Source organism: Podarcis filfolensis (assembly GCF_964270895.1).
Source record: "Podarcis filfolensis genome assembly, chromosome: 11".
NCBI lineage: Eukaryota > Metazoa > Chordata > Lepidosauria > Squamata > Lacertidae > Podarcis > Podarcis filfolensis.
In genome coordinates, this window is record NC_139613.1 from 8,769,443 (window position 1) to 8,795,076 (window position 25,634).

A 25,634-nucleotide genomic window follows, 5' to 3' on the forward strand; every position below is an offset into this window, starting at 1 on the left:
GGTTAAGGGGTGATATGATAGCCATGTTCAAATATATAAAAGGATGTCACATAGAGGAGGGAGAAAGGTTGTTTTCTGCTGCTCCAGAGAAGCGGACACGGAGCAATGGATCCAAACTACAAGAAAGAAGATTCCACCTAAACGTTAGGAAGAACTTCCTGACAGTAAGAGCTGTTCAACGGTGGAATTTGCTGCCAAGGCGTGTGGTGGAGTCTCCTTCTTTGGAGGTCTTTAAGCAGAAGCTTGACAACCATATGTCAGGAGTGCTCTGATGGTGTTTCCTGCTTGGCAGGGGGTTGGACTCGATGGCCCTTGTGGTCTCTTCCAACTCTATGATTCTATGATTCTATGATTCATTGCTCAGCATCATGCAAGGAGTCAGAGGGGGAGGAGAGACAGCAGGACTGGGACTGCCCTGCTGTTGTGTAGCAGGGACAATCCTGGAGGACCCTCCTTCTCCTGACCCCTCTTGATCACTCAACCCCCCTGCTTCTAGCACCTCCCAGGTCTTTTCTGCCATAGACTGCTCCTCAGTGTCCCACCACCACTATCTGGGATCTAAGTGGTCTTCTTCTGTGTCCTCCCTGGGGGTCTTGGGCAGGATGCTCCAACTGCTCTTCCTCATCCAGCCAGTCCTTGAGACTCAGCCATGAATCTCAGTGGGTGACCTCGCACCAGCCGCTGCCTCCCAGCCCAACCTTCACCCACAGGGTTGTTGTGAGAATTAAATGAGGAGTCTCGAGAACCATGTAGGCCACCGTGGAGAGAAAAGGGCGCGATACAAATTCAATAATGGGTGGATGAATAAAGGGGTCACCAAAGAAACTGTTCACCTGGGATGCCAGGGAGACCAGTCCTCTTCAAAACCATAACTGGGCTTCAACTAGCACCCACCCCTTCCAACCAATGTGTAGGTCACATCAACACCATACATCTAAAGCATAGCCAACACATGTTGAAAGCATGCAAGTTCCCCCAAAGAATCTTGGGAACTGTAGTTCCCCCTCAGGGAACTACAATCTCCAGCACCTTTTGCAAACTACAATTCCCTTTATTATTATTTTTTTTGGGGGGAAGGTCCATTGTCAGTTTGCATTTCTTGGTACAAAAAGTATTGATCTGATGTGTAGATATATTTCCTATTCTAATTAATTCAAGAGGGTTTTGGAAGCTTCTGGAAGCTTCTCTGTATGAAAGAAACAAGCAGAAGATTCCTGGTGTTTGGGTTATTCCTTCAGAGAAGCTGAGCACAGCTGGTTTAAACTGGTTCTCTTATCTCTTCTGTCAAGGTCATGCTGACTATAAAAGTAGGGCCAGAAGGAGCCTGGGTTTCATTTTCTATCTCTTCTTCTTCTGGTGTAGTGTTCTGTGCACAGTACGCTTAGTGTTAAGGTTTAGATTTATTTTGAGTTATTGTAAGTTTGAGTTAAGTTACATCTGCTGCAAATGGATTTTTTATGGACAGGGCCAATCCTGAATATATTGGATTTGTGACACATTATGCTCATTTGCCTTCAGTAGCAGTAAAGCTCTGCTGGATGAAATACAATTGCCTCTGGTCTATTTTTTGGGAATCCTGCAACATGTTTTAAGTTTTTACTCTGCTAACTATACATTAGACAAACCTAGACAGCATCTTAAAAAGCAGAGACATCACCTTGCCGACAAAGGTCCGTATAGTTAAAGCTATGGTTTTCCCAGTAGTGATGTATGGAAGTGAGACCTGGACCATAAAGAAGGCTAATCACCGAAGAATTGATGCTTTTGAATTATGGTGCTGGAGGAGACTCTTGAGAGTCCCGTGGACTGCAAGAAGATCAGACCTATCCATTCTGAAGGAAATCAGCCCTGAGTGCTCACTAGAAGGACAGATCGTGAAGCTGAGGCTCCAATATTTTGGCCACCTCATGAGAAGAGAAGACTCCCTGGAAAAGACCCTGATGTTGGGAAAGATGGAGGGCACAAGGAGAAGGGGACGACAGAGGATGAGATGGTTGGGTGGTGTTCTTGAAGCTACCAGCATGAGTTTGACCAAACTGCGGGAGGCAGTGGAAGACAGGAGTGCCTGGCGTGCTCTGGTTCATGGGGTCACGAAGAGTTGGACACAACTAAACGACTAAACAACAACAACAACAACAAGTATACATTGGAATCTACTCTGGATCAATACTGAGTAGAATTCCATGACAGTCTTGTGCTTTAAATGTGTGAATCCTCCGAGGCTGATTTTGCAGCAGAGCTCGGGGCTAACGAGAGCAGCTGCAACTACCAGCCGCAACTGGGGTTTAAGTAAAATCCAGGCACTAGGCTTGTCCTTGCAGGGGCTTCTGTTGTTTCACGGCTGCCTGCGGCGTACTGTAAATACGGTAGTTTTCCTTCCGCAAAGATTTCACCTTGTTAAATTGCATATAACATTGAAAGGCCCACGGCAGGAGGTCTTAACAGTGATAGCCTCTATTGCACACTAGCGGGAAAAGACCTGAGTAGCAGTTCAACGATGGCAAAAGCCGCATGATGACACTAAGCAGGTTGAATAAATAATGCTCAGTGCAGAGATGCTCGTCTTTCGGGAGGGAGGGAAATGCACCCATCCTGGGAGAGAGCCGAAGGAAGCACACTCAGCCTGGTGTTTCCAAAGCCATGCGTTTAAAAGGAGGGAGGAAATCTGTATTTAAACATCTAGGATCTCATTTTCAAATATGCTGCCCAGCAGAAGCTGAAAGCTTAGAAGGGCTGCCTTCAGGGGAAATGAAGGACTGGGGTGCATTAGTGGGGGGAAGCAACCTACAAGGTAATGTCTCGCCAGAGTGGTGCATGCTCTGGTTATCTCCCGCTTGGACTACTGCAATGCACTCTACGTGGGGCTACCTTTGAAGGTGACTCGGAAAATACAACTAATCCAGAATGCGGCAGCTAGACTGGTGACTGGGGGTGGCCGCCGAGACCATATAACACCGGTCTTGAAAGACCTACATTGGCTCCCAGTACTTTTCCGAGCACAATTCAAAGTGTTGGTGCTGACCTTTAAAGCCCTAAACGGCCTCGGTCCAGTATACCTGAAGGAGCGTCTCCACCCCCATCATTCTGCCCGGACGCTGAGGTCCAGCGCCGAGGGCCTTCTGGCGGTTCCCTCATCGCAAGAAGCAAAGCTACAGGGAACCAGGCAGATGGCCTTCTCGGTAGTGGCGCCCGCCCTGTGGAACGCCCTTCCAGCAGATGTCAAAGCGAGAAACAACTACCTGACATTCAGAAGACATCTTAAGGCAGCCCTGTTCAGGGAAGTTTTTAACGTGTGATATTTTACTGTATTTTTGGTTTCTATGGAAGCCGCCCAGAGTGGCTGGGGAGGCCCAGCCAGATGGGCGGGGTATAAATAATAAATTATTATTATTATTATTAATGTTCAGTAGAAACCCCAGTGAAATTCAGGACAGGTTTCTGTCTGCAACTCCAGATCTGCTAGCTGGCCTGATGTAAGTGCCTTTTCCCCATTGATGGAGCTTTTCGTGGCCCTGCTTCTCTTTCCTGCTCTTTTAAATGTGGCAGCCCTTTTGTAATGGGCCACACCCCCTCTACAGCCATATCTGGGACTGGTCCCACGACACTTCCTTCAAGATTCCCAATGTGCCCACTGGCTCAAAAAGGTTGACTCAGAATCACCTCACCTCTTCTGATTCTGAATCCCATTGGACCCACCCTTTGCCTTGCTGGATGGAAGAACAGGAAGGAGAAGGAGAAGATTTGTTTTTCTGCTTAGAATAGCAATGCTAGCAAGTCTACATAAAGCTGTGTGGGGAAGTTCTAATTTCCACTGTGGCCTTCTGCTAAGGCACGTGAGCCCTTTTTTCTCAGAGGGTGAGAAGGCATTTCTTTGCTGGAGCTCTCATTACTACTACTACTACTACTAATAATAATAATAATAAATTTTTATTTATACCTCGCCCTCCCCAGCCAGAGCCGGGCTCAGGGCGGCTGACACCAGTAAAATTACAATAAAAACATAATAGGGGAAGAAGAAAAAACAATTTAAAATACAGGTTAAAATACAATTTAAAAAGCAGCCTCATTTTAACAATAGCCCATAGATCAAAACCATAAGGGGAGGGAAACATAAGGGTCAGACTGAGTCCAAACCAAAGGCCAGGCGGAACAGCTCTGTCTTGCAGGCCCTGCGGAAAGACGTCAGGTCCCGCGGGGCCCTAGTCTCTTGTGACAGAGCGTTCCACCAAGTCGGGGCCAGTACTGAAAAGGCCCTGGCCCTGGTTGAGACCAACCTAACCACCTTGTGACTTTGGACCTCCAAAGTGTTGTCATTTGTGGACCTTAAGGTCCTCTGCGGGGCATACCAGGAGAAGCGGTCCCGTAGGTACGTGGGTCCTAGGCCGTGTAGGGCTTTAAAGGTCAAAACCAGCACCTTAAACCCGACCTTGTACTCCACTGGGAGCCAGTGCAGTTGGTAAAGCACTGGATGAATATGATCCCACGACAAGGACCCCGTAAGGAGCCTCACCGCAGCATTCTGCAGACAGACAATTGTGGGTAAAAGCAGGTTGCAGAGTCAGGATTGGCACCCACGAGTTGGGGAAGGAAGATACGGTTTGCTCATTTCCACCCGCCAAGCCAAGAATCCAAAGCATAAAACTGATGGGTGTGGAGCACACCAGCAACAGCTTGTCCACCTGTTGCTCAAATCAATAATTAAGCCATTCCGAAAGGGCGCCTCACACAACGGAGGCTGTGACTTCACTAGAAGAAGCCTGGATAAAGCAGGCTCACCCCAGCATGCCCGCTGCTTGCCCAGATGCCTTGAGGCCTGGAATATTGTTTGATGGCCTGTTCCCCCCACCCCCTGCCCTTCTCCCCAGGGGGCAGGAAACCCTGGGTGGCCTTCAGAGCATCAGCAACCTTTGGGGAATGGATGTCCTGAAGGCATCTTTGCAAGCGCAAACTTTGCCTTCTCAGCTTAACGACAAAATGTCGAGAAGGCGCCGTTGAGTACGGATCCTATCAGGTTCTGACCTGGCAGGAAAAATCCTGCTCTCCGTCACCTTGAGAACGGGCTAGAATTCCTCCGTTTTGCCAGTTTCCTTATGAAATTGAAACAGGGCTGCCACCGGGCATCTATGGCAGTGGCTGCAGGGTTAAAGAAGAGGCCATGTACCTCCGTAATCTTAAAACCTGCTGCAAAATGAGCATCAAGAGCATCCTTGACTTGGATGCATTTTTTATTTTCCTTCCCAGTAACTGGGAAGCCAGAAGCAGCAACTCCCATGGCAAATACCAGGCCATTCGCTTGGTGCCCTTGTGGGTTTTCTAATTCAGAAGCCTGTTCTGTAAAGCCACTTCCACCTTGCAAAGGAGGTGGTGTTGCGGGTGTCACGCCCCCATCACGCACGCAGTGGCTGGAGCTCAGCCCCCGCACGATTTAGGGAATCCCCAGCCATGTCACCTCCCTGGCCAGCCAATCGGCTGGCTCAGGGAGCGTGGCCTGCCCTATTTAATGCAGGCATGGCCGGGGATCTCCCTCTTTGCCGCCTGCCAGCTGTTCCTGTTTTTCCCACCCTCCCGCCCTTTAAGATTTTCGTTCCTTGACCTTGCTATGGACCTCGGTTGGTCGCCACTGAGGGGCCTGGTAGGAATTTTTCCACTTGCCAAATTGGCACCAACCACTTGGTTTTCGCCTACCTTGTAGCAAATCGTCACAACTTTCTTGGTATTGGCGGTTAGGCATTGGTATTGCTCTGTAGATGGAAGAGGGGAGGTAGTGCCATCACCTGCCCCACATATTGAAGGGTAGTCTGATAAAGGATTCTGGGGGGCGTGGCCCTGTCCGAGGCCTATGGAGGTGAGGGTCTAACACACGCCCCCTATCAGTGACCCCAGGGGAGTTCCTAGTTGATGTGCATCAGCAGGACTCCCCCGACTGGTGGTTAACCCTTCCTGGACTTCAAGCGGACGGGCTGAAGCTGGATATAGTCTGTTAGGATCAATGCCTAAGCCAATACCACTCATCACCTGTAACCAATAAAGTTGTGGCCTTATTTAGCCCATTAACCTTAATAATTGTGTCATGTGTCTTTATTTCCACTGGGGGAGGCGGGAACTTATCGCACAACTTTCAAAACAGGAACAGCCGGCAGGGGTGTGTGGAGTCTCGCGACACCAATATATGGCAGCAATGCCAGTTGTAGACCAGCTCCAGGGCTTTGCCCCTCCCCAACAGCTGTTCTTGCTTCAAACCTGCAGATCCGGCTGCCTGGACCACCGAAATCAAATTTACCTAGCAGAGTCGTTCGTGCTCCAGGTTCCATCACTGCCCTAAGACAAGTCACGAACCACCTCTTGCTTATTTTATTTCTTATTTATTTATTGCATTTATACATAGCTGTCAACCTTCCCTTTTTACGGGAAATTCCCTTATTCCAGCGCCGTTTCCCACTGCTTCCCGCTGCTATCCCGGATTGTTAGATTCCCGTAGACTGTCCCCGGGACAGGTGAGGCTGCTGATCCCTTATTTTCAAATCTGAAAGTTGACAGCTATGCATTTATATCCCACCTTTTTCTCAAGGGAGCTCAAGGTGGTTAGGTTGAGAGTGAATGACTGGTCCCCAAGTTCACCTAGTGAGCATGATGGCCAAGTGGGAAATTGAACCCTGGTCTCTGCCAGGCCCTAGTCCAATGCTCTAACCACTACACCACACTGGCTCTTCTCACAGTACATAGCTGAACTGTGAAATCTGCTCCCCAAGGATGCAGTTGGTGGCCATAAATTTTGTCCCCTCCCCCACAATTTTTATCAAACTTTCTGTTTTACATTTTAGAATATTCACTTAAACAACTTTAAAATATCAATGACTTCCTTCCTCTCTTTCCATGGTTCATTTTGTATAACATAAATCCCTGCATATTTTAAATAAATAAATTCAGTATTCCATGATTACAGCCATCAAAACTTATTTACACAGTTGAATTTATCTTAATGCTGCTCATGTTTTCAAATATACACAATTCCCCCCCCCCCGTATATTCAATAAACATAGTCCAATCTTCTGTTAAAGTATGTTCTTCTTGTTCTCTTATTCTATATTTAGGTCTGCAAGCCATAAATTTTGAAGGCTTTAAAGGGGGATTATATCAATTATATCAATGAACAGAGGAAAATCATTCTCCTAAGCTCCCATGTTTCCAAAATACCGCCTTTCAATGCAGTGGCAGCTGGTCCACCAACCTCAGTCAGCCTTTAGCCAGACCTCAGCTGCCTGCTGTCTTGCTTATATCCTGTCTGCTTCTTCCTCCTTAGTGTTGCCCTTGTAGAACAAGGATGGAAGAGGATGGAGAGGGGACTAAAATCAGTTGGATTTACTTGTCTTTAGCTCTAGCGCCACCTACTGTTGGCCTCCCTGTTTTCCACCCCACCAGTCCCAATGGGCCCCATGTTTAAAAGATGCGATACACAATGCTGCGTGGATCTAATGTGAGAAAGCTATAGTCAAGGACCCCACACCTAAAGGCAGAAGTCCTCTATGCTGCCCCCCACGTAACAGAAGGGTATTGTTATGTACTGAGTTGAATAGGATCCAAAATGCTGCAGTCTGATTGGTCCTAGAACAATAGGATTCAGAATGCTGCAGTCTGATTGGTCCTAGAACAATAGGATTCAGAATGCAGCAGTCTGATTGGTCCTAGAAGAATAGGATTCAGAATGCAACAGTCTGATTGGTCCTAGAAGAATAGGATTCAGAATGCAGCAGTCCGATTGGTCCTAGAACAATAGGACCCAGAATGCAGCAGTCTGATTGGTCCACAGGAGCCACCCAATCCAGCTCCAGGTGGAAGTGAATCCGCAACCTGATTGGCCTACAGGAGAATCCTGGAATTAGCCAATCATGTGGGGCCCATTGTGTAAATAATGTATATAAAGCAGACATTCTGGGGGAACTTCCATTCCTCCACACCACTATGATCTGAATAAAGAGCATGAAATCCACTCTCTACTCCGAGTATATTTCAGGTATATTCCCTTGTTGTAGAGGAGAAGCCCTTGTTTCAGGGGTAGGCAGGAAATTATCCCCCACTTTTTTATAAAATGGGGAGATGCAGAGAGCACAGGCCGAAATGTTCATTTCAAGGAAGAGGCCCAGTTGTGGATACGGAAGGATGGTGTGTTTTTTCCTGTGCTTCTTCCCTTTTAGAAAAGCTGCATTAGTTCCCCTTTCCTGAATGATAAATATTTAGGCCAAGCCCAAAGGAGTATTTTTACCTGCAAATGCATTTACCTGTAGCCTCTGTTCCTCCCACTAGAATATCCCGCTGGATTTTCCCATCATCTTCATCCAGAGCAAACCAGCGGCCGCATGGGAAGTTGTAAATACATTTGTTGCCTATGTCCTCAATGATAACCTAGGGCGAGAACAGAGGCTCATTTGAACAAGGAGAGGAAGACTGGTACAAGAAAGACACAGCATTTAATAAGGACGCCCAACAGCTTTTAGCTGGATTCATGGGAACAAACACACAGCCCATACTTTCCCTTTATTTATTGTTTCTTGAGTTTGTACCCCACCCATTCTCTGCAAACAGCTCCCACCTCTGAGGGGGGCAAACAGATTCCCAACTGGAAAGCCATGTTATTGTTGTTGTTTAGTCATTTAGTCATGTCCGACTCTTCGTGACTCCATGGACCAGAGCACGCCAGGCACTCCTGTCTTCCACTGCCTCCCGCAGTTTGGTCAAACTCATGCTGGTAGCTTCAAGAACACTGTCCAACCATCTCGTCCTCTGTCATCCCCTTCTCCTTGTGCCCTCAGTCCTTCCCAACATCAGGGTCTTTTCCAGGGAGTCTTCTCTTCTCATGAGGTGGCCAAAGTATTGGAGCCTCAGCTTCAGGATCTGTCCTTCCAGTGAGCACTCAGGGCTGATTTCCTTCAGAATGGAGAGGTTTGATCTTCTTGCAGTCCATGGGACTCTCAAGAGTCTCCTCCAGCACCATAATTCAAAAGCATCAATTCTTTGACGATCAGCTTTCTTTATGGTCCAGCTTTCACTTCCATACATCACTACTGGTGGAAAGCCATAGCAAAGCAAAAACATTCTAAAGACAACTCCAATTCATAACATCTAGAGGTAGGTGATGGGACTGCCAGTATTCTTCAGCCACCAAATGTCTGGGTAAACAGCAATGTTTTGGGACCCTCCCTGAAAGTTAATCATGATGGAGAGAGGCACACCTCGCTAGGGAGGGCGTTCCACAAGCGGGGAACCACCACCGAAAAGGCCCTGTCAACAAACGCACCATGCTTTTGCCTGAGACTAATGGGGGAACTGCAACCTTCCTTACAAAAATAGAGAGTGTGTGTTGATTTACTTGGGGGACTCAGAGGATTGGGTGGCAGCACTGCTAGTGGTCAAGGTGGGTTCAGTCCCACCTTGAGGTAGTTCTGGAAAAGACTTGTTTCTGAGATCCCAGAGAACTGTTGCGAGTCCATATACCGTATTTTTCGTTCCATAAGACGTACTTTTTGCCTCCTAAAAAGCAAGCGGAGGTGTGTGTGCATCTTATGGAGAGAATGCAGGGGGGAGGCAGGCAGGAAAAGCCCCACAAGCTCCGCATGGCTCTTGCAGGCTTTTCCCCAGGAGGGAGAAGGGACAGACGCAGCCAGTCAGTCCCTTCTCCCTCCTTGTAGAAAACCCCGCAGGAGCCATGCACTCCTTAAAGGGTGTGCGGCTCCTGTGGGCTTTTGTGGGAGGTGGGGGAATTGCCATAGCCCCGTGCAGCCTCTCACGGCCAGAGAGGCTGCGCACGGCTAAAGAAGCCAAGACAGCGAGCGGGATCCATCCCGCTGGCTGTCTTGGCTTCTGCCACAGCCACATGCAGCCTCTCCCGGCTGGAGGAGCTGCGCGCGGCTAAAGAGGAAGCCAAGACAGCCAGCGGGATGGATCCCGCTGGCTGTCTTGGCTTCTTTGCTCTTTGGGGCTGGGGGGGGGGACCCAGTCTTTCCCCGGCAGCCCTGAGAAGCTCTGGGAGAAGCGGACAGGCTTTTCATTTTTTTCTTGATTTCCCCCTCTAAAAACTAGGTGCGTCTTGTGGTCCGGTGCATCCTATAGAGCGAAAAATATGGTAAATCTGTAAGTAGCTAGATGGACCTACTTGGTGACTTTCTATAAGGCAGCTTCCAACATCCCTAGAGAACAATTAGCTCATCTGCACAAACCTTGGACAAGAACCACCCGGCAGAGCCTCCCTTGTTGTTGTGGCCTATGGTGATTTTCCTCAACTTTCCCAGGTTGGGAGCATCAAGGGTAAACTTGTCTTCTGCACCTTTCTCAAAATTGTCCTTGTCGTTGTCCAGCCTCCGCTCTCCTGAGAAGCAAATGACATGGAAAGGAAAAGGCAAACAGGTGAGGAACTGTTCAGTGCAGGAATGCATGCGTCAGAGATTTCAGCTGGGAGATTCAGGGTCTGGGGCATGCGCCTAATCTAGGCCCTTGCATGTGGTCAGCCATCGGAGCCATTTCCAGGCACAAGTGCAACAGGAGCATGCAAATCTGTGGGAATGTTCAGGGAGGCAGGAGAGAATATATTGTTTAATTATAGCCTTTCCAACTTGTGTTAACAAGTTCTACAATTTAGCAGAGTAACATTTCCCCTTTTTAAACTTGGGCATCCACAATAATGGCAGGACGCGGGTGGCGTTAAACCACAGAGCCTACGACTTGCCGATTGGAAGGTCGGCGGTTCAAATCCCCGCGACGGGGTGAGCTCCCGTTTCTCGGTCCCAGCTCCTGCCAACCTAGCAGTTAGAAAGCACGACAAAAGTGCAAGTAGATAAATAGGTACCACTCCAGTGGGAAGGTAAACGGCGTTTCCGTGTGCTGCTCTGGTTCTCCAGAAGCGGCTTAGTCACGCTGGCTACATGACCCGGAAGCTGTACGCTGGCTCCCCCAGCCAATAAAGCGAGATGAGCGCCGCAACCCCAGAGTCGGTCACGACTGGACCTAATGGTCAGGGGTCCCTTTACCTTTACCCGCAATAATATAACTGTGGAGGCTGGGCACCCCAGAGAGAAGCAGTTCAGCTCCACCCTCCACAGCTGACCAGAAAGGCACCGTTATTGGGGGGGGGGGCTTGGACGCAGAAGCAGAGTCTCTCATCATTTAAACAGTAACTCCATCAACTAAAAATAACAGTTGGTGGAAGGCTATTCTTTAACCTGTAAGGGCAAATTGCAAATCAATGGAGCTGCAAATGAACTGCATAATTTGCACAGTTTGAGAGCGGGGGCTATTTTGGTTCTGGGGTGTCTTACAGGGCATGAACAGGGATAGATTAATTGTGAGTGGTAGCTTTCATTTATTAACCCACAAACAACTTCTTATTCTTATTACTATTATTATTAATATTATTATTATTACCCTACACTTTTCTTCAGCATCTCAAAGAGGCTCCTGCCTTGAGGTATGCCAATATGCAAAATGCATGTAAATTTAATTGATAGATTCATTAATCAATAACCTGCTAAAAGGTACGTGCTTAATCAAGTACAATTATTTAATCTGTTGAGAGAGACCAAGTAATTTGCCTCGATAGTTGTTTAATACAGGGCTGAAACGTGCTGTGGAGCGGGGGAAAAACAATTTCTGAAAAATTCCAGGAGGACAGCTGCACTACTCGTGATGAGCGAAACTTGGCTCTGCGTACTCAACTCACTTGCGTTGCATGCCAATCTGGTTGCATCAATCAGCTCCGAGCACCTCACAGGCATTGCAGTGCTGGGAACTGAGAAACAGGGAGTGGGCGGAAAAGTTTTGTGTTTGTTATCCTTTTATCCCACCCTTCCTCCAAGGACGGGTAGATAACTTTTTTCCCCACCTGAGGCCCACATTCCTTTCTGGGCCACAGGCTTGCTGGAGCCACAGGGCAGTGGTAGGCGGGGCCAGAGGCAAAAGTGGGAGGAGCAATGGGTGCAAATTTACCTTTATGCAGCAGGCGAGCTCCTAGGCACACACAAGCACACACCTTTCTATCCAGGAAATATAGAGTTCAAGGGCATATTCCAGCCAGGCAAAAACACTCAAGGGAAGCGCAAAGCTGGGGAAGGGCATCCCCTTGGGAGATGGGGTGTGGCTGGGGAGGGGGGTGATTTGAGGGATTCCTGAGAGTCGGACAGAGAGGTTTGGAGGGCTCCATTTGGCCCACAGGATTAAAGTTCACCTCCCCTGCCCAAGAAGCGTAGGGTGGCATGCAAAGTACGCTCTCGCTCGCTCGCTCGCTCGCTCGCTCACACACACACACAAAATACATATCAAGACTGTTAGAATTCCTGCTCCATGATTGCAGTCATGGGATTGTTGTCTTTCACATGACGGTGTATGTTTTGACTCCACAGAGTGGGAAGTGACAGAGACAGGATGTTTGTGTTACTGTGTTCCGTGAAGTGGGACTATTGTTCTTTTTCTCTTTGCTGTCTGATGCTAGAGAGAGAGGGAGCCATGTTGCAGTGCTCCGTGTGTGTTAATATGTAAATAAAGTAGATTAGCCAAAATGCTGAGTTGCTGAGGTCTGTTACACAACTGCGCAAACTCTGCAGATCCCTAAGTGTGTCGGTGTTGGTTGGCATCGGTCACTGTGATGTTTGGGATGAAGAAAGCTTCTGAAGCTCCCGAACGATTGATCAGGAGGGAGGGAACATGCCAGTCGGGCATGTGTCTCTGCCAGGGTCCTACTCGAGTGTAGGCTGAACTCCTGACAGAGACAACATCCCTGCAAGTTATACTAGGCTAACAGATGGTGATTATCTATCCAGTGAGCTTTATGGCAGAGTGGGCATCTGAACCCAAGTCCCTCTGCTCCTAGTCCAATCACTGTGCCAGTGTTTCTCAGACTTGGGTTGCCTGCTGTTGTGGGACTACAACTCCCATCATCCCTGACCGCTGAGCTGCTAGCTAGGGATGATGGGAGTTGTAGTCCAACAACAGCTGGAGACCCAAGTTTGAGAAACGCTGCGTGTAACCACTATGCTAGCTGCCCGGAATATCCCCAACAGCAACACCCCTGTCTCAGAATAACATCTCGGGGGTGTGGATTATTTCATTGTTCATCTGTTTGGTTTGCTGCAGACCAAAGGAAACAGATCCTCGCGATATCCTACCTGTGTCTCCATTTTGGCCGAAAAGGTTAATAAAAACATCTGCATCTGTTCCACTGCCACTTAGATCTCCTGTAAAAACTTTGACCACATATTTGTTCACTGCAGAGAGAGAGGGCAAAAACACACAACCTCGTTAACAGGGATACAGATTATTAGATGCATAATGAGTTGGAACTGCAACAAAATGTTGCAGTATGGGGTGATGATCTTCAGGGATGCAGCTCCTCCATTCCATTCCCCTTCCCTGATTATATATATTTTTACTCCAACAGTACCAGTTAGCATTCCTCGGCCACATTGCCCTCATCGGGTCGTGTTTTGAAGTTCCTTACTGGCATTAAAAAGAAAAGAAAAGATTTCTTTGTTATTTTGTAAACCTCAGGATTCCCTCAAGTCAGCAGATACTTCCATCTTGTGCATCAATAATGCACCTTTCAGAACTTGGAGAGGTGGCCCAGGTGTCAGAGAAGGTTATTTATGTCTGCCACTACCGCAGCTCGCGTTTCGGTAGCCCAAAAATGGAAAAGGAGAGACTAAAGTCCCAACTAAAGAAGATTGTCAACTTAAATTGATGGAATATGTGCAGCTTGCGGACCTAACGTATAGCGTAAGAGAAGAAGAACATCATACATTTAAAGAAGATTGGAATATGTTTATTGAATATATGGAGGAAAATTGTGTTTATTTGAAAACGTGGGCAGCATTCAGATAAATTCAACAGTGTGAATAAGTTTTGATGGATGTAATAATGGAATGCTGAATGGTTTAGTTTATATAAAATATGCAGGGATTTATGTTGTGCAAAATGAACCATGGAAAGAGAGGAAGGGAAGTCATTGATATTTTAAGTTTTTTTAAGTGAATATTCCAAAATGTAAAACAGAAATTTAAGGGGGGGAAATTTAAAAACTTGGAGAGATGGCTATTAATAAAGATGATGACAATGATTAAAGAAGCCTGAGGCAAGACAAAAAAAACTCATTCATATGTTAGTTGCTTACTCGTGAACAATAGATCCATTACTCAATGCAAAGATAGTCATCATTTGTGCATTCTCTAGACTCCAGCCCAGAGCTGGAACAGCCCAACTTTGCATGAATTTCCAGAATCCATTATAAGGTTCTAATCATCCAGTTCCTATGCAATATTTTTCTTTACAGCACTGGACTTTCCTTTCGCTTCCAGACATATCTGCAACTGAGCGACCTTTCGGCTTTGGCCCAGCCACTTCATCAGCTCTGAATCTACTTGTACTTGTCCTCCACTCTTCCTCAGTAGCATGTTGGATGCCTTAGGACCTGAGGGGCTCATCTTCCAGCGTCATAACTTTTATATGCCTGTTGTCTTTGTCCATGGAGTTTTCTTGGCAGGGATACTGGAGTGGCTTGCCGGTTCCTGCTCCAGGTGGATCACGTTTGGTCAAAACTCTCCACCATGACCTGTCCATCTTGGGTGGCCTTGCACAGCATAGCTCATAGCTTCTCTGAGTTATTCAAGCCTCTTCGCCACAGCAAGGCAGTGATGGACTGCAAGAAGATCAAACCTATCCATTTTTAAGGACATCAGCCCTGAGTGCTCACTGGAAGGACAGATCCTGAAGCTGAGGCTCCAATACTTTGGCCACCTCATGAGAAGAGAAAGCTCCCTGGAAAAGACCCGGATGGTGGGAAAGATGGATGGCACAAGGAGAAGGGGACAACAGAGGACGAGATGGTTGGACAGTGTTTGACCAAACTGCGGGAGGCAGTGGAAGACAGGAGTGCCTGGCGTGCTCTGGTCCATGGGGTCACGAAGAGTCGGACATGACTAAACGACTAAACAACAGCAATCATCCAGTAGCAATGGCTTCACAGGAACGGGAGGAGATACAGATGCTCAGCCTCACCTCTTAAAAATGGTCTTCCTCTTCAGGTGTTCTGGCAATAGATGAGATGGCTACAAGCAAGTTGTGAGAGGGAACCATGGGTGAAAGCACTCTGGAAGTTCAGCGATGCATTGCACTAGTTCTAACCACCCCGTTTGGACAATTCCCATAACACAGTGTGTCTGCTCCCTCTGCTGGTTACAAACACATTGGCCAGGAAATGAACAGGAAAATTTCATCAAAGTCTTAATAAAGAAAGACACTGAGGAACGATTATATGCAATCACATGACAGGATGATCAGGGCTGTTCTAAAGAGTCAAACGAATTTGATTGGTTCAGGGTGATGCTATTGGGTTGCAAATGTGAAGACTGCTGCAATCCCTCGATTGGTGAATAGAAATCCCGTATGTATTCTGGAAGTGTATAAAAAACAAAACATTGCTTCAGATGTGGTTCTTCACAGCCTCCTCATTATTGTTGAGGCTGCCTCCTATGTGTATTTTTATTTCAATATTTCACCTGGAGCCTACATCTTTCTCTTTGGGGTTCCTGGGAGGGATGCTTCCAGTCTAGAGACCCCTTTAAATTTCTCCAGCAGCGCCAGGCATGAAGACTACATGTCTGTAAGAAGGAACAGTGGAAGAGTGAGGCAAGTAATTCTTGTGTCTGGAAGGGCTGTGTGAATTTCTCTGCTTCCCTCGGAAGACCTGTTTAGTGGCATCATTGACTAAATCTGGCAGGAAGGAAAGGCTAATTAAGCTTGGACTGGTTCCTAGTTTCACACGCACCCCGACATCTTGGCAACCAGAAAGAAGCAGCGGCAGCAGCCGAAAAGAGTCGAAATGCAAACAGATGGAGAAGACTGATTCGCCAGGAATCACGTCCAAATACACGTCTAGGGATCTGCAAAGTATCTTTGTCCCTTCAGCACGCCACAGATTTGTTTTTCGGATTCTTGCAAACAGAAATGGAAGGAAAGGAGAGAGTAATTGCCGCAGGTGTGTGGAACCACTTTCAGCCCGATGACCAGATTCAAATCTGGAGAGCTATCCAGGGGCTGCATTCTGGTGATGGGCGGAGTCAACAGCTAAAATGGGTGGAGCTAAAGGCCACTGAAGGGAAAGTAAAGCAGCTAAACAAAAAAACAACAAAAAACTCAGCTAAGCACAACCAATTATATATTTTTACGCATTTTCTGTACATCTTCTGTACGTTTGCATTCAATTCCTCCTTAGCCTTAGGGGCAACTGCAAATAAAATAAGTAAAATTCACATAAAATATGTAAAATTGAAAACAAAACATTGAAAACAATACCCATTTTTCCATATACCTGTTAGGCTGGTTGATATGTCATTATTTTATAATAAGTTAGCTTAATCCTTGTTACTATGCACCAAATTTTCTCATTCCATTCAGATAGAGTAGGAGTTATCATTTCCCCTCGCCTTTTAGTTATTATAATCTTAGCAGCTGTTATAAAGCTGAAAGCGATTTCTCAATTATTTTCCAAAACAACCTATTCTAGAAAACCAAGCAGCGATATTTTATATGATATCCTAACATGGCAGAGATATTAACCTGAACCAATTTCCAGAATATTTCTATTTGAGAACAGTTCCAAGAGATACGTATGAAATCTGCCTTATTTAATCCACATCTTCAACAGTTGTTGTTGTTGTTTAGTCGTTTAGTCATGTCCGACTCTTCATGACCCCCTGGACCAGCGCACGCCAGGCCCTCCTGTCTTCCACTGCCTCCCCCAGTTTGGTCAAACTCATGCTGGTAGCTTCGAGAACACTGTCCCACCATCTCGTCCTCTGTCGTCCCCTTCTCCTTGTGCCCTCCATCTTTCCCAACATCAGGGTCTTTTCCAGGGAGTCTTCTCTTCTCATGTGGTGGCCAAAGTATTGGAGCCTCAGCTTCAGGATCTGTCCTTCCAGTGAGCGCTCAGGGCTGATTTCCTTCAGAATGGAGAGGTTTGATCTTCTTGCAGTCCATGGGACTCTCAAGAGTCTCCTCCAGCACCATAATTCAAAAGCATTACTCTCACTTTCATACATCACTACTGGGAAAACCATAGCTTTAACTATACGGACTTTTGTTGGCAAGGTGGCATTTACCCGGTCCTTTTAAAGCCGTCCAAGTTGCTTGCCATCACTGCCTCATGTGGCAGTGAGTTCCACAGTTTAACGACACGCTGCGTGATGAAGTGCTGTCCTGAATCTTCCAACATTCAGCTTGGTAGGGCCACAGGTTTTGAGTTTCTGTATCCACTTTCCCCATAAATCATTTTACAAACGTTGATAAGGATGGCAGCTTTAAGTAACGAAGCAACGAGTCCTGGCTTTTCACGCTCACTGCCGTTCCACATAGCCCCAAAGCCTTTCTGCACATTTGAGCTCACATTTGCTGGAGGTATTTGCTAAAGATGCAGTTGTCTGAAAACAGGGCTTTAGAAATTGGAAGCCCTTTTGCCTTCAAACCAGGCAAGGCATCGAATTTGCTGCCCCCATGACTGGCCAACTGTGCCACTGGGCATGTTCAAAGCCATGCGGTTCTCCAACTCCAGCTTGTCGGTTTGGCAAGACCAGCTCAGTGCAAATCAGCCCAGCTGCTAGATGCCTTGTGTGGATTAGATGGATGGAAATCAGCAAATGTGAACTCAACCAAAAGACAGCCGGAGCTCATAGAGACAGATCCTTCGCAAACTTCAGCCAACCCACTGTATTATCCTTGCTTATGCTGGATCATAAATTGTGCACTATTGCCCAGCTTTCCAACGCAACCTTCTGCATAGTTGTTTATGCAGGACCTGAAAGACCTACACTGGCTCCCAGGATGTTTCTGAGCATAATTCAAAGTGTTGGTGCTGACCTTTAAAGCCCTAAATGGTCTCGGTCCATAGCTGTCAACCTTCCCTTTTTTTGCGGGAAATTCCCTTATTCCAGCGCCATTTCCCACTGCCTCCTGCTGCTATCCCGGATTGTTAGATACCCCGTAGACTGTCCCCAGGACAGGTGAGGCTGCTAATCCCTTATTTTCAAATCTGAAAGTTGACAGCTATGCCTCAGTCCTGTATACCTGAAGGAGCGTCTCTGCCCCCATCGTTCATCCCGGACACTGAGGTCCAGCACTGAGGGCCTTCTGGTGGTTCCCTCACTGCGAGAAGTGAGGTTACAGGGAACCAGGCAGAGGGCCTTCTCAGTAGTGGCGCTATGGTTTTCCCAGTAGTGATGTATGGAAGTGAGAGATGGACGATAAAGAAGGCTGATCTCTGACGATGCTTTTGAATTATGGTCCTGGAGGAGACTGTAGAGAGTCCCATGGACTGCAAGAAGATCAAACCTCTCCATTCTGAAGGAAATCAGCCCTGAGTGCTCACTGGAAGGACAGATCCTGAAGCTGAGGCTCCAATACTTTGGCCACCTCATGAGAAGAGAAGACTCCCTGGAAAAGACCCTGATGTTGGGAAAGATGGAGGGCACAAGGAGAAGGGGACGACAGAGGACAAGATGGTTGGACAGTGTTCTCGAAGCTACCAGCATGAGTTTGACCAAGCTGTGGGAGGCAGTGGAAGACAGGAGTGCCTGGCGTGCTCTGGTCCATGGGGTCACGAAGAGTCGGACACGACTAAACGACTAAACAACAACGAGTTGCCAAAACTGTAAGTGTAATGTTTTAATGTATCATATATTTTGATGTTAGCCGCCCTGAGCCCGGTTCTGGCCGGGGAGGGCAATATAAATAAAAAATTATTATTATTATTATTATTTGCTTGGTCGGGGTGCTTCTTCATCCTAATCAGCCCTTGTAATATAACAGCTGCCCAACCATCAGAGTTGTGTTCCTTTCCAGGAAGAGTCTAGTCTCTTTCTGATGTGGGAAAAGCTACTCCAAGTTCTTCTCCGTTGAACTGACCTTTTAGCCAGCAGAGATGAACTATGATTGACCTAAGTGTTGAGGGCTCCATTTTCACAAGTCTTTGACACCAGGGGGAGGTGGACTCCCTGCTCGTCTTACATATACCTATGTAACATGCTCCACATGGTAAGATTGCCGGTGTTGCTTGTGAGCCACCTGCCTGGTTGGCGGCAAGTAAAATGATGGATCGACACTGTGGCGAACTTCACACTGGATTATTGCTCATTCCCTTTGCCTGGGAATTGCTAGGAGCCGCAGTTCTGTAAAGGGCAGGGGAGCATTTCCAAAAACGATATCCGCGGCATGCTCCACAGCAAAGCTAAAATTCCCAGGATTCTTTGGGGGAAGCCAGGAGCATTTGGAAGGGTTGCAAGTGTTTGTAACACATATATCCGTGGAGGAAACCACAGAAAAGAACAATTCCTGAAGAAGCGCGATTGGGCACACATTCGCTCCGAACAGAGTGCCTTCCCCTGATCAACCATCTCAGAACCTACAACCAGCAAGGGAGGTCACTGGGGGCTTGCCTGGTTGGCGGTAACTCATGGCAGGGCCTTCTTGGTGGTGGCTCCCTGCTTGTGGAATGCTTTCCCTAATGAGTTGCACCAGTCTCCCTCACTGTTAACATTTAGGAGAAAAATGCAAAACAGTCCTGGTGACCTAGGCTGAAGGTCCTGTCCCTGGTAACCCAGAAATTATTAGTTTGAGTGTGGTTGCTTGTAGGAATTTTTAAATGTTTTTATATAGTTGTTTTTAGTATTTTTTAATAATTTTTATTGGAATGTTATTTACAACATAATATAAACCCCCCCAGCCCACCAATACACAATCCACCCTCATTAAACGTGAACATAACATACAGAGAGCATAACATACAATAATACAAACAACCAAATAAAAGACTTTATCCTGTTCCTGGCCTCCTTATTGACTTCTTATAAACTGTTTCCTTTATGAATAATTATTAAGATTTTTCTAATTGTAACTTAAATATCCACAAAGTCTCCTGCAGACGTTAATCGAAACAAGGCCAGGTATGTATTTTAGGGCCCTGTTTTGTGAAGTATTCTCTGCATTTTCCCCATGCTTTTTGAAACTCTTGTCTAGTGTAACCTTTAATTGCCTCTGTTAAGGTAGCCAGTTCGATATACTCTAACAGTTTGCCTTGTCGTTCCTTTTTTATTGGCACAGTTTCTTTTTTTCCAGTTTTTAGCAATTAGGATCCTTGCCATTCCTGTGGCATAGAGTTGTTTTTAACTTGTTTCAGAAGTTTTAATTGTACGGTCTTAGTATTGGCATGTTTGCTGCCCTGAGATCCTTTGGAGGAAGGGTGGGATATAAATTTGAGGAGGAGGGCGACCCCACAGCAGAAACCCAACCATACCTCGGTCCTGTATACCTGAAGGAGCGTCTCCACCTCCATCGTTCTGGCCGGACACTGAGGTCCAGCGCCGAGGGCCTTCTGGCGGCTCCCTCGCTGCAAGAAGCCAAGTTACAGGGAGCCAGGCAGAGGGCCTTCTCGGTAGTGGCACCCGCCCTGTGGAATGCCCTCCCACCAGTTGTCAAAGAGAAAAATAACTACCAAACTTTTAGAAGACATCTGACGGCAGCCCTGTTTAGGGAAGCTTTTAATGTTTAATAGGTTATTGTATTTTAGTGTTTTGTTGGAAGCCGCCCAGAGTGGCTGGGGAAACCCAGCCAAATGGGCGGGGTATAAATAATAAATATTATTATTATTATTATTATTATTATTATTATTATTATTATTATTATTCCCGTTCTCCCTTGCCTTCTGTAAATTTCTTGACGGCATCATTGCCCCAAGACTTAAATCATTACCATATTCTTTCACTTTATAGCCACCACCAGCATCAGCTGCCCCCATTTCGACGCTGTTCTGCACAGTTGTAAGCTCAGCCCGTTGCGGAATGACATACCTTTGGGAACATCCATGGGGTTAAGGCTACCGATAAGATCTCTGACATAGAGTCCGTCACCCTCATCCTTGCTCAGCCAATTGTTGCACGGGAAGTAGAAGCGGAGGTGGGGCCTGTTCATGTCCGTCACTATCACACGATCCAGAAACCAGCTGGCGTTCATCCCTGTGTTGTCATGTTCAATTCTGTCACACAAATCAGAACAAGACTCGGGTTTGCGGGGTTTGCTACACCTTCACGTTTAATGTAACAGCAGGGAGTGCTGAATTTTTCAACTTTCAGATTCCCAAAATGAGGGGTGCTAAAAAAAATTGTAACGTGACTTGGGAATTCAAAAGATATATATTGGTTAAATTGGTATAATTCAGCTTTGCTTGGTAAATAACGACATTAAAAAATAATCAACTTTTTCACGTTTCTGCGTAATTCCAATAATTTTAAACTCGTCTTGGCAAAAGGTTTTTGTGAAAAGATGTATGTAAAATTGCATAAAAATCATTAACAAGGATTGCCAAGTATTGCAGTTATATTATATATTAATATTATTTTTATGATTTTATATATATATATCATGTCGTAACATGAATCAAGTTCGGCTCCATTGACAAACTGCGGTTCTTCTTTATAACAATGGCCTCATTTGATTAGTTTCCTAATCTGCTGATTTAAACACAATTTTTAAGCTCATTAAAAGGGTTTCATCAAGTCATACACCCTCCAAGGGCAGGTGGCTATTCTCACATTACAGAATCACCAAATGATGAGCTATTTGCTCACGTATATGATATTGTGGTGCCATTATAGGGGAAAGGCAGTAGCTGAGTGTTAGAGCACCTGCTGTGGATGTAAAAGGTAAATGGACCCCTGACCATTAGGTCCAGTCGCGGACAACTCTGGGGTTGCGGTGCTCATCTCGCTTTATTGGCCGAGGGAGCCAGCGTACAGCTTCTGGGTCATGTGGCCAGCATGACTAAGCCGCTTCTGGCAAACCAGAGCAGCTCACGGAAATGCCGTTTACCTTCCCGCCAGAGCAGTACCTATTTATCTACTTGCACTTTGATGTGCTTTCGAACTGCTGGGTTGGCAGGAGCTGTGGATGTAGAAGGCCCCATATTCAATCCTCGGCATCTCTAGGGCCAGGAGAGATCCCTGTATGCAATTCTGGACAGCTGCTGTTGCTGATCAGAGAAAACAATACTGAACCAGATGGACCGATGGTGTTACTTGGTTTAAGGCCCCTTCCGAAATTTCTATATTCCAAGTGATGCCTTTTATGTGCTCATATAGCTTATTCCTGGGGACAACACAGAATGCAGGAATTTCAAGTCAAGAATTTGGGGCTGAGTGGGTATTTGGGGTGGGGCCCTGTGCAAGGACGTCTGCTTGTGCGCTGCGGCTTTCACCCCTTCTTCTCCCATGGGTGCCCCCCAAAATTGGATTGCGGGCATTTGGAAGAAGCAGGGCATGGGGAGAGGAGAGTAATCGTTCTATCTAGCAAGCAGTGCCGGATTTACATACAAGCTAAACAAGCTATAGCTTAGGGGCCCACTCTCTTGGGGACCCCAAAAAAATTTAAAGGGGAGAAAACCTGGATGTACATTTCCAAAATATAAGATAAAAAAACAAATGAAATAAAACCTACATACAGCAACAGTGTCAAATGGCTTTAGATACCTATTAGGTCCATAAATTACCATATAGCATATATTCAACACAAAAACAGCGACAATTTATTGTTGACAAAAGCTGGACATATAAAGGGCCCCATTACCTGCCGTAGCTTAGGGCTTCATCAAACCTAGATCCGGCCCTGCTAGCAAGCCATCATGCCTGCCTATAATTCCTGCACTTGATATGCACCTTATTGCTAAAAGCCCATGAATTTGTCTGGTAAGACCATGGGTAGGCAAACTAAGGCCCTGGGGCCAGATTCAGCCCAATTGCCTTCTGAATCCAGCCAGCGGACGGTCCAGGCACCAGCATGTTTTTACATGAGTAGAATGTGCCCTTTTATTTAAAATGCATCTCTGGGTTATTTATGGGGCATAGGAATTCATTTATTTATTTTTCAAAATATAGTCCGGCCCCCCACAAGGCCTGAGGGACAGTGGACCGGCCCCCTGCTGAAAAAGTTTGCTGACCCCTGGATAAGACTATGTGGTTCAGGGGAACCCAATATTCTGTGTCTCCATATTGTGGTAGGTTCCGCTACCATACCTTATTTTCCTGATTGTCCCAACGTTGTTGGTTCTCACTCGAAACACATCTGTTTTGCTCCTCTCAAAGGCAGAGCTGCTCCTGAAATAGACACATGCCCCCAGAAAGAACAATTATTGAAAAGAAGGGGTTAACAGTGGTCGTTACAGATGGTCTGCTCATGCATTTGCACCACTCAGCTGACTCATCACCTGATAATTTGAACCTAAATGTTGGGGGGGGGCTCCCAAAATCTATTGTAATGCACAGCGGTGGCCATGAAGCCTCTGGCTCCTATTGGCTGAGTTGGTGGGAGGTGTCAGAATGTCCATGAACATTCCAAGGCTGGGAGAATGAAAGGGGCAGTACGGAATTCTCACGGTCAGTCTCCCTTGAGGGAAGTGAGGGGTTATTTTGGCTGGGACAGACACCTCGGACTGAGGGTCACGCTGGGTGCGTCTTGTGCTTCTCCCAGTGTTTTGGTTTCTTAAATTGAAAGACAACATTGGAGGATGCCGTCAAGAGGACTACTGACAACCGAAGAGTGCCGGCTACAAACCAGAGTAGCTGGTCTTACTGGGGAGAGAAGCAGGAAGCAAGGAACAGTGAAGGCAGGGAATTTAAGAAAGAGAAGAGCAAGGGAAAGTTGGTACTAGGGGGGAAACATTGATCCCATGTTCTCAAAAGTTCCACGATGTGCAGAAACTAGGACCAGCTTGCTTCATGAAGAAGTGGTGCTGCTATCACCTTTTCATTGGTATGCATGGAAATCTAGGGTGTAGGACAAAACTCTCACTTTGGAGAGTTCGTGTCACAGGTGAGATTTGAACCAGGGAACATCTGCTCAGTCTCTTCCATTGCAACCCTATCCATGCCTTCTCAGAAATAAGTTCTATTGTTTTTACTCCCAGATAATTGTACATAGAATTGCAGCCTTAGGCAGAGGCACTGAGTTGTGCCCAACATGGAGGGGGGGTGTCGCACGTGTGTGATGTCACACGCATGCCGCCACCACCCCCAACCCAGCCAGGCTGACTCGACCCACCATCCTCCAGCCACCCCAGCTGCCTTGCCTTAGTAAAGGTAAGACCTTTATGAAGACGCTTCGCCCTGCTGCATTCCCGGTGGAGGACATGCCAGGGTGAAGATGCTTTGCCCTGCTTCAACCCTAGTGGAGATCGCTAGCACACCAAACCCACCTCATAGGGCTGTTGTGAGGATAAAGTGGAGAGGGGGAAGAGAACTATGTAAAAGGTAAAGGACCCCGGGCGGTTAAGTCCAGTCAAAGGCAACTATGGGGTTGCGGCACTCATCTCGCTTTCAGGCCGAGGGAGCCGGCATTTGCCCACAGACAACTTTCTGGGTCATGTGGCCAGCAGGACTAAACTGCTTCTGGCACAACAGAACACTGTGACGGAAACCAGAGCGCCGTTTACCTTCCGCCACAGTGGTACCTATTTATCTACTTGCACTGGCATGTTTTCAAATTGCTAGGTTGACAGGAGCTGGGACAGAGCGACAGGAGCTCACTCCGTCACGGGGATTCGAACCGCCGACCTTCTGATCAGCAAGCCTAAGAGGCTCAGTGGGCTTCTTGGAGGAAGGGGGGAAATAAATGCAATCAATCAATCAATTCTAAGCCTCACTGGATCGCAGGCTTGGACAGGACCCACAGATGTCGTTCAGACTGACTTGCCCCCACCCCAGCCTATAACAATATAGATTCAACATAAGCAGGAAGAAGAAGAAGAAGAGTTTGGATTTGATATCCCCCTTTATCACTACCCTAAGGAGTCTCAAAGCGGCTAACATTCTCCTTTCCCTTCCTCCCCCACAACAAACACTCTGTGAGGTGAGTGGGGCTGAGAGACTTCAGAGAAGTGTGACTGGCCCAAGGGCACCCAGCAGCTGCATGTGAAGGAGCGGGGAATCGAACCCGATTCACCAGATTACGAGTCCACTGCTCTTAACCACTACACCACACTGGAAGTGAAATCTACTTCGGGGAGACCTCTGGAATGGATGTTTCTTCTCTTTGATGACACACAGAGACATGCAAATTCCTGTATGTTTATGTGGGGAAGGGGGAACCTATGGCAAAGACGTTTCACGTGACTTCAGCATGCCTTGTGGTGACCATTCTGTGACCTGCATCGCCGAAATGCAGAGGTGACGTTGCCATGCACTGGTGTGGCAGCACGCAGTGGTGAAAAGGAAAGAAGCAGAAAGCCTTGTGGCAACCAGAAAGGTGCCACCTTTGAGGAAATGCATGGCATTTTGTGCAATCGGCGCCGTGGAGCGAAACAGGGGGTCTCAAATGTCATGCATTCCGCAAGGCGTATCATCCGTCAACGCTCCGAAAACAGCCCGCCGGGGAGATGCATGAGATTCCATCCTTTTGCCATATTCCATGAACAGCGTGACAAATTTGGAGCGGGGCGTAGGCGTCGTGCTCTCTCGCCACCCTTGCTGTTGAATCAGTTATTACCGTCAAATGTTAGCTGGAGCTAACAGGCAGGAATAAATTCCTTCTGGTTTTGCCTGTGAGGTTTGTTCTGTTCTGTT

At 46.9% G+C, this 25,634-nt stretch overlaps 1 protein-coding gene across 5 annotated transcripts in view; it reads right to left on the reverse strand.

The window, feature by feature from the left end:
* Positions 1–25,634, reverse strand: part of LOXHD1 (lipoxygenase homology PLAT domains 1) — a 194,308-nt gene that overhangs the window by 133,850 nt on the left and 34,824 nt on the right. For all 5 annotated transcript variants that reach the window (XR_014539524.1, XM_083575472.1, XM_083575474.1 and 2 more), the window contains exons 3-7: positions 23,091–23,171; positions 20,874–21,058; positions 13,149–13,247; positions 10,212–10,360; positions 8,277–8,400 (exon numbers count right to left, since the gene is read on the reverse strand). Coding sequence is in view for 4 of the 5 variants with exons in the window: in XM_083575472.1 (XP_083431598.1) it covers positions 8,277–8,400; positions 10,212–10,360; positions 13,149–13,247; positions 20,874–21,058; positions 23,091–23,171 (638 nt within the window). In the remaining variant the exon portion in view is untranslated. The remainder of the gene's footprint in view (positions 1–8,276; positions 8,401–10,211; positions 10,361–13,148; positions 13,248–20,873; positions 21,059–23,090; positions 23,172–25,634) is intronic.